Raw genomic sequence first — 16,852 nt, forward strand, 5'->3', positions numbered from 1 at the left:
CACTCTGGTCTAGGCTTGTGGGACTTTGACCAGCGTCAGCCCAAGAAGCTGAGCCGTATTCACTTGAGCTGCCTTTGGGCGCTTCGGAAGATCAGATACAGAACAACCTAGCAAACGCCAAGGTGCTCACCTAAGATGTAAGGCCAAGCATCCACATCCCCAGTGAGACAGTCACAAAGGAGGGGGACTGGTCCCCTACCAAGAATGTCTGACACTTGCTTACCAAACGGAACCTTTTCTGAACGCCTTGAATCTAGTTGCCAGAGTGTGCGTATGAGTAAAAAAGATGAAAGACAAGAGCTTCCAGTGGCCACAAGTGTGCTGGTCATTTGCTAAGGGCAGCAGTGACAATAACCAAGTAACAGACCATTTGCCGGTTATTGATAACAAGGATGAAAGAAAGACATCCAGGCCTAAAGAAAATCCAAAACAGTCACATAACTCTAAACTATAAAAATTATCTTTTTCAACAAATTTTAAAAATAGTACAGTGCAGTACTGAGTGTACATCAGGAATTGTGCTCTCCACATTTCCTATGAGGAATTGTATCTAAAATGGTGGATTTGCTGCAGTTAACGTTTGTCTGTTTTGGAAATTGGAATGTAAATTCCACTGCTGGAACCTATTGACTTGTTTGGAATGTATGTGCATATCCAATGAAAAAATGTTTGGCCTCAGTTGTGATTTACTTCCTAACACTGACAGTACAGGAACACGCTAATGTGGAAGTGCTAACAGAGCAACAACCAGGGATAAAGAGGTGAAAGGAAAATCTTTTGTGGGAATACAATAAAAGACATTTCTGTTAAAAAACAAATATCAAAGTAATGAAGCTAACATAATATTTAGTTCTTGCAAGGACAATCCTCCCCCAGATAATAAAGACAATGAACAGTTCATTAATAGTTCTGCACAGACAGGAAGCAAGCACAGCAGCTGAAAACTGGATATATCTGAGAAGTTACAGACAGCTGATCCAAGTCTGTTGCATTCAGCATGATCCGGGTGCTCAAATCCCAGCAATGGTATTGGAATCAATACTCCCAGGTTCTGGAAAGGGACTTTGCATCCTTAGCCACTTAACAAATGTTTGGTTAACTTAGATGATACTTTTCATTGTTAAATTCACTATTACTATGCCTTAATTATACACATATGTACACATACTGATTTTAGTCAAAACAGGCCTTAAGCTCATATAGTCCTTAATGTATATATGTCGTTACCAACAGTGTGTTTTCCCACCTGTTGTTGGAATGCTCCCTCGCAAACTTGCAAAATCAGCGTCAGCGCTCCGTGTCTCGATATTCTCGGAGTCCTGGTCAAATTCCGTCTGTGTTGATGCTGTGGTTGTTGAACGCCTTGGGGGAGATGTTGTGGGAACTGGCTGCCGGTTAATTTCTCTAATCACCTGCTCATAGGATGGTGGAGGCTGCAACCAAAGTTTAGAACATGAACACGCCACCAACACAATCTCTGCAAAAGTAACTGGTGATAACGTCAAATTATTTTTAAACAAGATAACTTCTTACTTCTGCTGCAACAGGTTCATCAATTCTCCAGAGAGTTCGGGGATATGAAAGGCCAAGCCCAGCTGAATTTGGTGATCCGGGATACCAGTGATTTGGTCCTATGGGCTCTGCAGCTATTACTGTAATGTCTGGGCGCCTGGGGAAAGATGTAAACACTCTTTCAGTAATCCAGCAACATGGAACTAAAGGCACAGACCTCTCGATACTCAGATTTTTAGTGGAATTATCTGAAAACCCATCACCACAGAGTTGTGAACTACAGTAAAGATACCCCTTCCTTGTTGCTTGGGAATTGGAAAATATGAAATAGTTGAGTTAATTTTAAATTTCAGAGTTACGCTGTGTATGCTTCATGAACTGATGGAGGAATTGTGCATAATAATTTGAATCCTGCCCTGACATTGAAGGAAAAAAAAAAGAGAAACAGCTGACAAAAATCCACAGGCAAGAACAGAGCTGCCAGTTACTCAGCTGCTAATTCTTTTGTCTGACTCACTATCTACTACTGTAATTCCATTATATTTCTGTATCTTATAGCCATGAGATGAAACTTATTATGCATTCGCTACACATCTTCTATTCACATATAAAATAAAACAAAACCTTCAAGTTATTTTTCAATATTACTAATATGTCTGACTGACCAAAACTCTAAGTTCAATTGTTTGTTTTGAATACTACTTACAGTCATTGAGATGTACAGCACCAGAAACAGACCTTTCGGTCCAACCTGTCCATGCTGACCAGATATTCTAAATTAATCTAGTCCCATTTGCCAGCACTTGGCCTATATCCCTCTAAACCCTTCCTATTCACATACCCATCAGATGTCTTTTAAATGTTGTAATTGTACCAGCCTCCACCACATCCTCTGGCAGCTCATTCCACACATGCACCACCCTCTGTGTGAAAGTTGCCCCTTAGGTCCCTTTTAAATCTTTCTCCACTCACCTTAAACCTATGTCCTCTAGTTCTGGACTCCCCTACCTGAGGGAAAAGGCCTTGGCTATTCAGCTTATCCATGCCCTTCATGATTTTATAAACTCCTACAAGTTTAACCCACAGCCTATACTTGCAATAAGTACACAGCCCTTCATAAATACATCAAGATATTAAAAGACATCCAGTGAAGATCTGACCATCACTAAGCAAAAGAAACAGACCAAAAATATGAAGTACTTTGTTCTGTCACAAAGCTAGTCCTCTTTTTTTCCCCTAAAAGCTGTTCCTTGGCTCTGTCTGAGACTTTTTTCAGAGGGGTAATGAACCATGCTGGGCTCTGATCAGATTGGTTTGGTACAGAGGTGAAAAGGAGTTTGAGAGGCCTTTTGTTCATACCTAAACAGCTGAGACTTCAGGCCAAAGTGGTCATGTTTTAGAAGTGACCTGTATAATGAAAGGGGAGTGGCCAGCTCTCTAGCTGAGCAGTTTAGTTCAGTCTTGAACTAGTTAGAAGTTCAACAGGGAGCTGTGTGGAAATTCTCTCTCTCTTTCTGCCCTTCAATGTCAATCTGTAAGCATGTGCCCCATTTATACTGATTTTCAAAGGAAGTTTGCTTTTTGGGACTGTTGTGTGAATTCAAACAGCATAATTAAGTCTAGTTTGGATAGTCTGAGTTCTGTTGGGGGGCTTTATTCTGTTCTTTGTGTTTCATTGCATAATTTTGCGAATAAATTTTTATCTGTTTTAAAACCTGGCAGCCAACCTAACTTACTCCAGGTAATTTTCAACGTAAACTTACCGAAACAAGTTGCAAAGTTACGGTCTGGGCTGCCTGCTTAAGAAAGTTTTGAGTGGTCTGGCCTAGTCCATAACAGTTCAGTATTCAATGAGGTGTGTGCTGTATTCAAATCATCACACAGACCAGCAGCACACCGGGACACTTGCTGTGGGAGAGGGGAAAACTAGTCATCGTGGCCCACATGAATACCAATGATAGAGGCAAGACAAAGAAAGAGGTCACGCACAATCAGTACACTGAGCTCGGCATCAAGTTAAACAGGAGAACCTCAAAAAGATGATAATGTCTGGATTATTACTTTCAGGGAAATAAGATTAGAGAAATTAATGTATGGCTCAAAGACTGGTGTGGGAAAAGTTCACGGGGAGCATTGAGGATTTTATATCTCCATGTAAAAAGAGATGTAAATGGACAAACTTGGGAAGACATAGCAAATCGCACAATTATAATCAGGCAATGGAAAACGGCATTAATTTGGGCCATGATAACCAGACAGTAACAGGAGGGGTTAGAGTGTACAAAGCCATGAGTAAATCAATAGTTACAGCTAGAGGCTACAAAAATAAATAATAAATGTAATGAAAGGCTTTGTATCAAATGCAAGTAATATTCAAAACAAAACAAAAATTGAACTGAGAGTACAAACAGAAAGAGAGAAATATGATCTGGTAGCCATTACAGAGACAGGGCTGAAGGATGACATGGATTGGGGCCTGAATAGTGAAGGTATATGACATTTAGGAAGGGCAGGAGGCTAGGAAACAGTGGAGGGGTAGTTCTGTAACTGACTTTTGTGTATTATAGTGGGAGTGACCCATGTTCAGGATACTAGGATTATAGAAGCACCGAGATATGATAAAGGCCTGAAGTAACTTGAAAAGAAGATGGTTCCTCTTGTGACAGATTCCAGACTAGGGCCACCATTTACGAAAAAGGTGTCACCCAGAGATTAGGCAATTCTTTACTCTCAGAGGCCTGTACAACTCTGGAACACTCTTCCTGAAAAACCGGTGGAAGCAGAGGCTTTGAATATTTTTAAAAGGCAGAGGTGGATAGTTTCAAAGGGATGGAAAGTTGTCAGAGGAGGGAGGAATGTGAAGTTGAGATTATACTTCGATCAACCATGATCTTTTTAAATAGCGGAGCAGGCTTGAGGAATTCCTGAAGGGCCAAGTGATGTAATCCTGTTCCACCTCATATGTTTGCATATTTGTAAAACAAACTGTGGAACTTTGAAGTAAGCCTGGAGACATTTAGTAGAAAGCATATTTGATCTTAATGAATACCTCAGTGCTGTGGACAAACACGCAGCTTCTACCGACAGAATAGAAAATGGAACATCCTACACTTCATTTTACTCCAGATTCACAGTAATCCTGCTGGTGGCTTGGGTACACATTCAACCACCTATCCTCCTTGTCACAGTAAGTATGTGAGGGAAACCAGAGGGACAAAGGGTGAGAGAAAGTAAGGGGAAATACAAATTTTTAAATAGGCAAAAACGTGAAGTTTATACCTTCTTTCTCTCCGTAGCTCACTCTGTGACGATGCACGAATTGATGCTGAAGAACAGAACAGGAGAAAAGCAAGAATGTAAACAGGATTGATAAAGTATTAAGTTGCTGCTACAGCAGGACTTGTTAATGGGAACATTCATTCAATCAACAGTATTTGTTTAGCAGGAACAAATGGACCCAGTGATTTTTTTGGCAGGTCAGAGATATACACACAAATTAGCATCTTCGGTATTGACATTCGTCAGATTTCTATGAGTTAGTGTGGCTCTAATGCAATTCTGATTACTGATTCAGTGAAAACAAATCCAGCCTTAACATGGAATTGCTCACAGATATTGATGTATCTTCATTAGACTTGTTCAATACAGAGGTTGAAACCCTTTGAGGAAGGCTTGATTGTGCATTGCAGCAATGGTACACTCATATATGAACAACATTAATTGTGACTGGCGGTGCAATGATGATCACATTATTTTTTCATTTCTTCGTTCAAATTTAACCACAACCACTGGGGCGAGGGTTGGGGGTCTCTTCTGGATGCTGATTGGATGTGTCTATCATGGAAGAGGTTTGGATAAGCCTGTTTGAAGAGGTACAAAACTGAACCAAACTTCAACATTTGTAGAAGGTGCAACCAAAGAATGGTTATATGAAAATGGAGTCATCATCTTGATACCTTTCAATTACATGGTTAACCAACAGGGATTTGTTTTGGTAATGTCGATGTGGATATCAAATGACAGCGATGCACAAAACAAATTTCAAACCTCAACACTGATACTCTTCATCTTAATAAGTAGTAAATAACACTTCACAAATTCAATGTTTAAACTCAGGAAGATTCTGAATGAATCTTTGAAGTATTCAATATCCCCGCATGTATCTGTAATCTGAGCTCGGAAACATTGTTCATCATTGCACAGAGAACAAAAATATAATGGATAAGGAACATAGTTGAATGCATTGAACAGACGTAATCACTTGACTGTTCTGAATGAAGTGTTTATTGGGGACGATGAGCCTGATTAACAGTGTTAGCTTTAGAGTGTGTCGAACAGGAAATTAAAGAACACAACTCTAATGAATTGAATGGGTAGTGAACTGTGCATTATATTTTAGAATTCTAGGAGACAAGATGGACCAAAATGGCTATACCAGATCCCAATTTATACTCGATAGTATTCACCCTCAGGAAATGACAAGAATAAATCAAGTAGCATTTAATAAAACAAACCATGAAGCATTGCTCAAAAAGTTTAAACAATAGATGATTAGTTTAACATAGTGCAAAGATTGAACTCCACGATTAAATCAGGATGGTAGTTTTCCCACACTGTTCATCAACGTTCATAGAACGCTCATATCAAAGTCTTTCCTGTTCTTCAAACTTGCAGACGCACTCCTGAGAATGTGCCTGAGAAGTCTAAAAGTGGAAAGGCAGCGTTTGTGAAGCTACATCAAAGTTTGTCAAAAGTATTTATTCAGCTGTTCAGATGAAAGCCTCTGGACTTGCTTCCTTGATACCAAATGAGCTTTGGTTTTATGGGCTCTCTGACCTTGCCTCAGACACCACCAGCTGCACCATGCTGTTCAGAAAACTGTAACATATTAAAACATTCTGCTTACTTACTTCTCTTGATAGCTGCCCTTATACTCGATAATGGTCCGTGGCTGTTTAAAAAGAACACAAATCTTCAGTCATTTGGAAATACAACTGCGTTATACTGTTATAAAGAACTGGGGGTGCTGGAGACCTGGAATAAAAAGGGAAACTGCTGGAGAAACTCAGTAGGTCTGGCAGCATCTGTGGGGAAATAAAGAGTTAATGCTTCGAGTCTGGTAACTCTTCTTCAGCTCTGACACAAAATGTTAACACGCTTTTCTCTGCACAGATGCTGCTGAGTTTCTCCCACAATTTCTCTTTTTGCATTATACTGTTACTTTTAAGCAAGCTACTTCCACAAAGTCAGGGTGCGGAGGGTGTGGGGTAAAACAAAGAGGAAGTGAGTTCACCACTTGAAATAATGTAATTAATTTAAACAAAGCATAACATGCTTTATGGATCAATGGATTCTCAAACTATCGACCCGTCGAAGTTATATTCCCAGTCCATGCAAACAGATCTCAGACAAAGCAGGGTGAAACACCCATTTGCTTCAGTGGTTCCTGTGCTAGTAATCCCTGCTAGACAGTCAGAATTCCAAAGTTGCAGAGCCTTTAGCCTGCTCAGCTATTTAGAAATCTGCGCTTCACCCTATGTTCGTCCCAGATCAGGAGACCACCGCAAAAATTCAAGCACAAAGGGGCAAAATTTCCACCAAGGCTTCCTGATCATTCTTTGTCACTTTGGTATAAGTGCCAGGAAGTGGTGTCTTCCACCATTTTCTCTGGCTCTCCTCAGTTTTTGGTGAAACTACAGCAGAGATTGGAGGAACCTGGATCCCTGCAAACACCAGGGATAATGCTCAAACAATATAATATACTATAAGCGGAAATATGTTAATCTAATGCATTTCAATTTTATTCCTGTGGTTATTTTTAAGCAACATTAACAGTTTAATAATGCACAGTCACCATATGCTAAATAAAAGGAAGGCAAGGAGCATTCAAGGACAAACCAGGGTATTTTAAAAAAACATCAGTACTTCACACATAGTTTGAATTCTATGTTCAATTGAAAAATTAATTCTGTCCCAAATTAACTCATATTACTTTAACACTTCTTTTAAGTGAAAAATTGTGAACTTCTACACCAACTCAAAATATTGTAATTGAATGGAATAATACCTTTTCAGCTAAATCACTGACTTTGCGGTTTATTTTAGTTTGCATATTAGGAATGCCTTGTTCAGAGCAATGTGTTTTGCTGTTGATTTTTTCATAAATATTTTTCTATTTGCCTTATAAACCTGCTCACTCTTCCCGCCAAAGACCAGATCCCATTTGAATGACTCATCTGCATAGCCTGTTTTTCCATCAGTACACCCACTTCTCTTGGCACACGGTTAGTCCTGAATCCTGGAACAGAGTGACACTTGCGAAACAAGAAACAGCTGTGAAAGGCTACAACTGTCTGCAGGAACTCAGGACAGGGAGAATGTTGTTTAACCAGTCTGGAAATCCACCAAACAAGAGCAACATGTTTTGGGACAACAACGTGGAATTTCCCGATGGTTTGCTGCGATTTCTTAAATACAGGTATTAGTCCCGAAGCAAGAGCATCATTCAAGTAGAACGCCCTTTTCTGGACGTCATTTAGCATGAGAGGAAATGAGGCAGTCCAGCAGAGGAGGTCTGGAACTCTTACTCTCTCTCTCTCTCTCACACACAAACACACACAGTACTTGATATTCTGTACTTACATATATAAAAGTACAGAAAGGGAATTGTTTACTTGTAAAGCCTAATGTGAAATTATGGCATTTACCTTATGGTACATGGCATTATCTGTATGAATGATCACTATTAAGACCATATACGCAGTATGAAATACGTCATTTATCATAATTTCTGCAGAATTTCTATTTACACCTGGTGTTGCAGAACAAGATTCACCACATTTAAAAACACATCTTATTCAAGTACCAGCCTGGCTTTTCTCATCTTGCCACTTTACTTCGTTTTCCCTACTTGGTCATTTCTATTCCAGTCTCAGTGCTCGCTCTCCTTACCCTTCTCCTTCATACCTTGGCCTTTTCTCTCTCCTGGCCAGGTTTATGATCTCCAGCACCGTTCTGCACAAGTACTCTCAACCTTCAAAGGTGCCAGTACTGTTCCAAATCACACGATTCTCCCATGTAGCAGAGTGAAATTTTCCCTGCCCCACTGAATGTTAGTTTCTTGTCCTTGCCAAGCTGCAAGAACACACATCCTCCTCTAATGCTCTTGCCCCTCCCTATATCCTGCCTGCTGGATTCATACCACAATATCCTTTTTCAAAATAATTTACACAGCACTAGTGTTTCTTTCTTCCTTTAATCTTCCCTCCAGTTTACATTCTTCAAGCTTCGTGTCACACAATCATCATCCTTCTTCACTTAACTCATCTGTTTTATATTTTCTTCAACCTTGGTGGTGTTTTCCTCTCAGGGCTTTGAACCTTGACTTTTGTTTCCAAGCCCAAGTGTCTCATGGTAACCAATTAACAACTTACTCCTTCACCTCACATGATTTAGTCTAGATTAAGTACCGCTTTCATTCAGTGAGTGAAAGTAGAGGAACCAAATCAAAGCCATTTTTTTTTAAAAGCACAACACAGTAATAGATCATACACAATAATCGTGCCCACTATCAGTGGGTTACAAGATCAGACAAACAGCAAGATACGATGTAACAGGGCAAACAAAACAACTTATGGAACAACCAGTATATTAATGTTTAATTAGATTAGATTAGATTACCTACAGTATGGAAACAGGCCCTTCGGCCCAACAAATCCACACCGACCCTCCAAAGAGTAACCCACCCTATATTTACCCCTGACTAATGTACCTAACACTACGGGCAATTTAGCATGGCCAATCCACCCTAACCTGCACATCTTTGGACTGTGGAAGGAAACCGGAGCACCCAGAGGAAACCCACGCAGACACGGGGAGAATGTGCAAATTCCACACAGACAGTCGCCTGAGCCAGGAATCGAACCTGGGTCCCTGGCGCTCCGAGGCATCAGTGTTAACCACTGAGCCGCCCTCGCTGCTAATATGTAAATTTAACAAATACACAAAGCATTAAAAACTGGGCCTGCCAACCTCCTTTGCATGTATTGAGCTATTCCAGGCTCTGCATGACCTTTAGCCCAAGTTAAAATTGCGTTTTATATTTAATAGCAGAAATCCCACTGCAGTGAACCAAGCAAAGAAAACAATCCAGTTTAGAATTCTCTAAACTCTGGGGAATGTACATATTGGAGAAAGTGAGTACTGCAGATGCTGGAGATCAGAGTCGAGCGCGTGGTGCTGAAAAAGCTGGGGCCCTTCATTCTCCTGCTCACCGGATACTGCCTGAGCTGCTGTGCTTTTCCAGCACCACGCTCTTGATTCTGATTGTACATATCACCAACATTTCAAAACCAGGCGCCACTGGTGAACAAACTATTTAAATTGCTGTTTGATGTACCAGAACATTTCTCCATGCGGGCCTATCGCACATCATTAATACCTGGCCTCTTTACTACCTGAATGGAGAAAGCTTTCAGCAAAATGATGCAATTTCCCCAATATAATCACTTTCTCACAAGAACTCTGCCCAATAAAGTCACATCCAGCTAGTTATTTATGTTTTCTTTCTAAGCAAGTAGAGGTTGTTACCTTAAATAGGGCTAAGATTGGATATAACGAGTTGTTTAACAATAACTTTATATAGCACATTTAATTCAGTTAAAAATCCCAAGGCACTTTACGTGCAGCATTATCATATGAAATACGACACTGATCCACGTAACAAGATATTCAGGTGGGTGCTGGAAAGCTTGATGAAAGAGTCACATTTTAAGGAAGGTGCTTAAAGAGCAAAGAGGTGGTGAGGGTGAGAGGCCATGAAAGGCATGGGATTGGTGGAAAGTGAGTGGAGTTTGTGGCAGGCATTGAAAACAATGGCTTCAGTCATCTCAGCACTTTGTTGGAGAAAATTTCTGCTCATTCATCACTGGGTGTTGGACAAACAGTTGATAGTTTGAGAGAGAGTGCAAGATTGAAGGAGAAAGTGCAGTACAGTGGTTACTGCCAGGTGTTAATGTTGAAGTTGAAGGAGCAGCACAAAGACCAAGAGGGAACTGAAGCGGGATCCTTGGCGGCCACAAAGCATATCGGTGCATGAGCAGGAAGAGAAACCTTTACAAGTGATTCTCTGTTTACATTCTTGGTAGAAAAAAACTGAAGAGTGCAGTCCCAGCAAGGGAACAGCTGAGAGGAGGCATCAAAGATGACTTAACCACAAAGGGAGCTTGAGAAGGATGAGAAAGAATTTTTTATCATCATCATCACAAAAGATGTCACCTGCAAGCTATAAAAGACTTGCAACAGTAGAGGTGAAACCCTAATTGGTACTGGAACCTCATCCATATACTTTCACTCATTCTAGATTCAACTAATCCACAAAGCTCCCTGCACAACCTCCTATCTTCCACCTTCCATAACATCATCCAATCATGTCATTTGGGAAAGATGGGCTTAGATTTGTGATGGGTGACAGCCTGTGCGAGGGATTCAGAGAGGAAATGGAGGCAGGGAAATGTTTGGCAGTTTGCGAGAGTGGCTAAAGGAATCATTTTTGAGAGAACGATGTTGGCAGATTTATATTGGAGGGGACAGTACCTGAGGAGAGGCAACTATTAACAATTTCAGCTAACAGTGGGGGTCAGAGGAGAAGTTGGATGAGGTGGTCAGTTGGAGCATTATTCTATCGTGGGTATGTGCATTACTGACAGGGTCAGGATTCAGTGCCCATCCTTTGTTATTCTTGAACGGAGTGGTTTGCCCGGCCAGTTCAGAGAACAATTAAGGGAACCACATTTCTGTGGACCTGTAGACCAAACCAAATAAGGATGGTAGACTTCCTCTCTTAAAAAGGACATTAGTTAATAAGTGTGCTTTTATGATAGACAATATGGTTTAATCGACTTTATTACTCAGACTAGCTTTCTATTGGAGAATGATTAATCAGTTGAATTTAAACACCATTAGTTGCCATGGATAACAAAACGCACCAGCAATTTGCCCAAAAGTGAGACTGAGGGGTTAAGAGGTGGGACATATGATCAATATGAGCCAGAAAAGGGTAAAATGGGAGGAAGGAGGAAGATAGGTCCATGACTAGAGGAAGCCTTCAACAACACTTTGCCTGCTGGGACACGGAGGTGAGGCACAGCAAGTGGAATGGATGGTGTCAACTTCTGTGACCAGAGGAAGTGCCTTAGAGGTTACGTTTCTATGCCAGGATAACCCTGGGATTATAAACAGCTTTTGCAACCCAAAGCAAAACCTGATTTTGCTTATTGTGGTCCAGACAGAGCTGGCAAGGGATGGCGAAAGCAACTGTCTGCTATACCCATTCAACTCTGTACCCTTTGGACTTAGGGGGGTGGAGATAAAGGTTGCACTAGGGTTTTGGCTGCAGTGGTGGGGTGGGGGGCGATTTTTAAGGGAGAATTAACCATTAAAAATGAAGAGAAGGCTGTCATCTTGAAGACTGATAGTTGCAAAAAAGTATTCTGGTGGACAGAGAGTTAGAAGCTTGACAGATGGAATTTTGCTAAATTGGCAGTTAGCCAATTGAAAAGTCTTTTTAAAACCCTAGAAAACAGAAGTAGAATTAGAACAGGAAAGGGGATGTGAGGGGAGAGTGATACAAGTAAAGTGAGGAGCAATGGTTTAAAGGTGATTGACAGGTAGGAACAAGGAGGTCATATGAGACAGCAAGCTTTAGGAGGTGGCTGTGAATATATTATAGAGAGGGAGAGAGATTAAAGAAGGATAGGAGAACAGTGATTCAGATAACAGCATGGGGGGGGTTGAAATTTAGGTCAATGAAACATCTAGAGGAAATCTGTCCTCAATAAGATTCATGATATATACCATTCTTTTAAAAAAAAAGGCTCATAATTATATTTACATTTTGCTTTCAATTAAGGAATTAATAAATACTCAAACTCGATTTGGAATCATTGGTGCAAACCGAAGTTTGTTTGATTCTGAATTGTCAACAAAATCTATGGGTGATCCCAGGTATGGAGGAACCCTGGTATGAGGAGAGGTTGAGTGGGTTGGGCATGAATTCATTGGAGTTAAGAAAAACGAGGGGAGTCCTTATTGAAACATACATGTGTCTTATGGGCTCAACAAGCTAAACATTCAGAGTTTACTTTTTCTTGGGAGACAGTCTATGACCAGACAATGTAATCTTAAGCTATTGTTTGTTTGTGAGGACAGACCTGGAAGTTAATTACAGGTTGGTTATTGATTAAAGGATTCTATGAACTCTTCAATACTGACATTATGTTTAACCAGATACATACAAACTAGGAGCAGGAGTAGGCCATTCGGCCCTTTGGACCTGCAACACTATTCAATAAGATCATGGCTGATGTTTTCATGGACTCAGCTCCATTAACCTGCGCTCTCACTGTATAGCTTAATTCTTTTATTGTTCAACCAATATCTATTGGTAAAAACGTTTATTGAAGCAGCGTCAACTACTTCCCTGGGCAGGGAATTCCATAGATTCACAACCCTCTGGGTGAAGAAGTTCCTTCTCAGTTCAGTCCAAAATCTACTCCCCCTAATCTTGAGGCGATGCCCTCTTGTCCTCATCTCACCTGCAGTGGAAACATCCTCTCTACTTCTATCGTATTTATCCCCTTCATAATTTTATGTTTCTGGAAGATTCCCCCCTCATTCTTCTAAATTCCAATGAATATAATCCCAGTCTACTCAGTCTCCCTCATAAGCCAACCCCGTCAACTTTGGAATCAATCTTGTGACCCTCCTCTGCACCCCCTCCAGTGACAGGGCATCCTTTTTCAAGTAAGGAGACCAAATCTGCACACAGTACTCCAGGTGTGGCCTCACTAGTACCTTGTACAGCTGCAACATAACCTAACCTTTCTGCTTTTAAACTCAATCCCTTTAGCAATAAAGGACAAAATTCCACTTGCCTTCCTCATTCCCTGTTGTACCTGTAGACCAACCCTCAGTGATTCATGCACAAGGACACCCAGGTCCCTCTGCGCAGCACCGTGCTGCACCTTTTTACCAAACAAGTAATAATCCTTTTTACTGTTACTCTGACCAAAATGGATGACTTCATATTTATTTACATTGTATTCCATCTGCCAGACCGCTGCCCACTCACTCGATGTATTTCCGTTCCTCTGCAATGTTTCACAGCCCTCTGCACACTTTGCTCGGCCACTCATCTTAGTCTCATCTGCAAACTTTGACACCCTTCACGTGGTCCCCAACTCCAAGTCATCTATATAAATTGTAAATAATCGCAGTCCCCACACCATCCCTGAGGCATATCACTGGTTACTGATTGCCAGCCAGAATAGCACTCATTTATCCCCACTCTTTGCTTCCCGTCAGTCAACCAATCTTCTATCCATGCTAATGCTTTACCCCTAATGCCATGCATCCTTATCATATGCAGGTGTCTCTTGTGCGGCACCTCACCAAAGGCGCTTTGTAAATCCAGGTACACCAAATCCACTGGGTCCCCATTGTCCACCTTGTTCATAATGTGTTCATAGAATTCCAAAAGATTTGTCAAGCATGGCCTGCCCTTCATGAATCCGTGTTGTATCCGCCCAATGGTACAATTTCGATCGAGATGCCTTGCTACTTCTTCCTTGATAATAGACTCAAGCATCTTCCCTACTCCAGAGGTTAAGCCATCCAGTCTATCATTCCCCATCTTTATCTACCTCCCTTTTTAAGCACAGATAGCAGATCATTGGCCATTAATGAAGTCAGTATCTGGGAAGTGGTCCCAGCAAATCGGAGAGGGAACATGATGATCGAGCAGAGGGAGAGGCCAGAGTTGGAACTGGTGTTTGGGACTGCGATTCTGAGAGGAGGGGGTTTGGTTGTTGATGCTACAGCATGAAGATTTAAAAGCTCCCTGCCAAACCTCCCATTATTGACTATTGAATGTTCAAAAAATAGAAGCTAAGTTACAAGTGTTATTGAAACCTCCTCAGAGTGAAAAGGTTGCACTGATCAACATCTTCAGAAAATCAATCAAGAAACAATCATCTATGCCTGTGAAATCGTGCACCATGAAAACCGCTCAATAAATTGGGCCAGTTTTGTTTATTCTTAAATTATCTCTTAACGGTGTTGTCTGTCATTTGTGCGAATGGTACTGAAACCAAAAGGTTATTGCATTGAAGTGACAGACATTGATTAGATTATTTTGATGTTTAATTTTGCTCTGGAAAAAATTCCTGTATCGTTAATAAATTGCAATGTGTTTTGTTTAAGCTACAAACCTGGTGTCTATAATCAATTATTCACAAAGCCTGGGCTTGGTTATTCAAAGAAGTCTGGTTACAAACCAAACCATTCAGGTCATTTTTAAGGGTTTTGAAGGTGTTGAGTCTGTATACGAATACCAACCTGATTAGGCTGATTGAAACAGTTGAAAATGTGTTGCTGGAAAAGCGCAGCAGGTCCTCCCCGATTGAATCAGCTGCCTGTGTTCAAATTGTAACATGTACAACATATATTCAATGTTTAATAGCTTAAGTTCTAGACCAACAAACTGTAATATTTTACAATCCTTGCAGAAACACCTTCAATCTCCAGCCTATCAGCACATAAAACACATGCTTTTTTTTAGACTTGGTTAAATAAGTGCCATTTTTAAAACCAAACCTTTCTAACAATTTCTCTCCCCCATCACAACCTTCTGTTGAATAATGTCCACATTTCTGTAAATATTGAACCGGTTTACAACTTTAAATATTATTTCATAACTTATTGTATGTGATGTGCAATAACTTGTAATACCTGCAATAAATTAGTTTCCCTTTTCAATATTGCAGTGTTTGAGACAATCTTGGGTCACTTTACATTTATCCAGCAAGTCTGCACTCAGCTAAATCCCTTGCTGAGTGCAATAGCTCAACGAGTTTAAATTTGTGTTGCTACGAACAGAAATCTGGATAAGTTGTTCAACATAAGAAATGGTTTCACCTCCTATTAACTGAAACCTGTATTCACACAAACACATGTAATTGTTGGCAAACTGCAGGGACCAATCAATGTGCAAAACAACCTGGAAAACTCAGATGACCAAAACTGCACAATGAGGAAGGCTCATGGATCCGAAATGTTAACGGTTTTCTCTCCACAGATGCTGCCAGATCTGCTGATTCTCTCAAGCAATTTTGTTTGTGTTTGTTTCAGGAAAATTTAAACATTGAACATTAGCTTTCAAGATGCTGACAACAAAAAAAAACAAACCCCTGAAAACAGAAACCTTCCATGCAGTTGGATGACAGCAGAGTGGTGAACAGGCTAGCCTGAATTTAAGCTTCAAATATCCTCAAAAAATGCCAGCAGCAGATGTGCAAAAGATTGCAATACAAATTGTATGTTTTAAAACATGTTTTTACCTAATGTCAGTGCAGGTCTAGGAACCTAGTTCTAATGTTAATGGAAGTACCTGATCTTGGAATGACTATCTATCTGCTTCCATCCTGTCTACAGTAGAGTTCCTTGCTTCTAAGCAGGGACAACATAAGCAAAACAGTGGAAGTTACAATGAGATTTTCAATTGAACATGCTGGCACGTAAAGACAAAATCCTACCAACTGTCCAATGGCAAGTGATACATAATAAATGTCCAAGCAAGTTGGAATATTCATAACTACGTTAGTCAGCAAGAGAGACAAATGCAACTTGATTTTGGCATTCAATGTAAAGTTGCAATTTTGCCTGGTCTTGAAAAATAGTTTCAGAATTTTATCTTATCAGCAAGGAAATGACAACAAACCAGACCTGTCACTCCACCCTTATGAGCAAAAGCGACCTCGTATCACAGCACATAAATCAATATACTGTCAGAACATATCCCGTATCCCTCAGGGCCTTCGTGGCATTTCTACGGACTGTGACCCATCCCACCTTAGCATTGCATGGTTCACCTCCACCCAAATACCACACTTCCAACAATCAGAGATAAACTGGTCTTTCCAGGTACTGGCACATCGAGGGCCACTCCCTGACGATGAACACTATTATTCTGATGCACTTCACCACATTGGCCACTTGTGAAAAAGATTGCAGTAGAAACATTTGCTACAGCATAAATTTAGTGGCACAAACATTTCCATTTCTCCACTCATTTATTTTTCCACATTTTTAACTCTTCAGTCACACTACAGGCTAAATTCAGCAACAGTGATGAACTATATTAGTGTATAAAACGGCAGCTTATGGCATTAACAAAACCCATGAATTACCATTCTTGAGGAGTTAGTTCTGTGGTTCTAATACCAGGGAGAGTTTGTGCAGACTAATATAGATGCTGATCCAAGATCTAGGTCTCTGCTCCCCG

At 40.5% G+C, this 16,852-nt stretch overlaps 1 protein-coding gene across 1 annotated transcript in view; it reads right to left on the reverse strand.

Moving 5' to 3' along the window:
* sh3d19 (SH3 domain containing 19) overlaps positions 1-16,852 on the reverse strand; it is a 136,484-nt gene that overhangs the window by 44,261 nt on the left and 75,371 nt on the right. Inside the window, exons 3-6 of the mRNA XM_060827409.1 lie at positions 6,423-6,463; positions 4,792-4,837; positions 1,534-1,669; positions 1,247-1,433 (exon numbers count right to left, since the gene is read on the reverse strand). Coding sequence (XP_060683392.1) covers positions 1,247-1,433; positions 1,534-1,669; positions 4,792-4,837; positions 6,423-6,463 — 410 coding nt within the window. The remainder of the gene's footprint in view (positions 1-1,246; positions 1,434-1,533; positions 1,670-4,791; positions 4,838-6,422; positions 6,464-16,852) is intronic.

The sequence above is a fragment of the Hemiscyllium ocellatum genome, chromosome 1 (genome assembly GCF_020745735.1).
Source record: "Hemiscyllium ocellatum isolate sHemOce1 chromosome 1, sHemOce1.pat.X.cur, whole genome shotgun sequence".
Lineage (NCBI taxonomy): Eukaryota > Metazoa > Chordata > Chondrichthyes > Orectolobiformes > Hemiscylliidae > Hemiscyllium > Hemiscyllium ocellatum.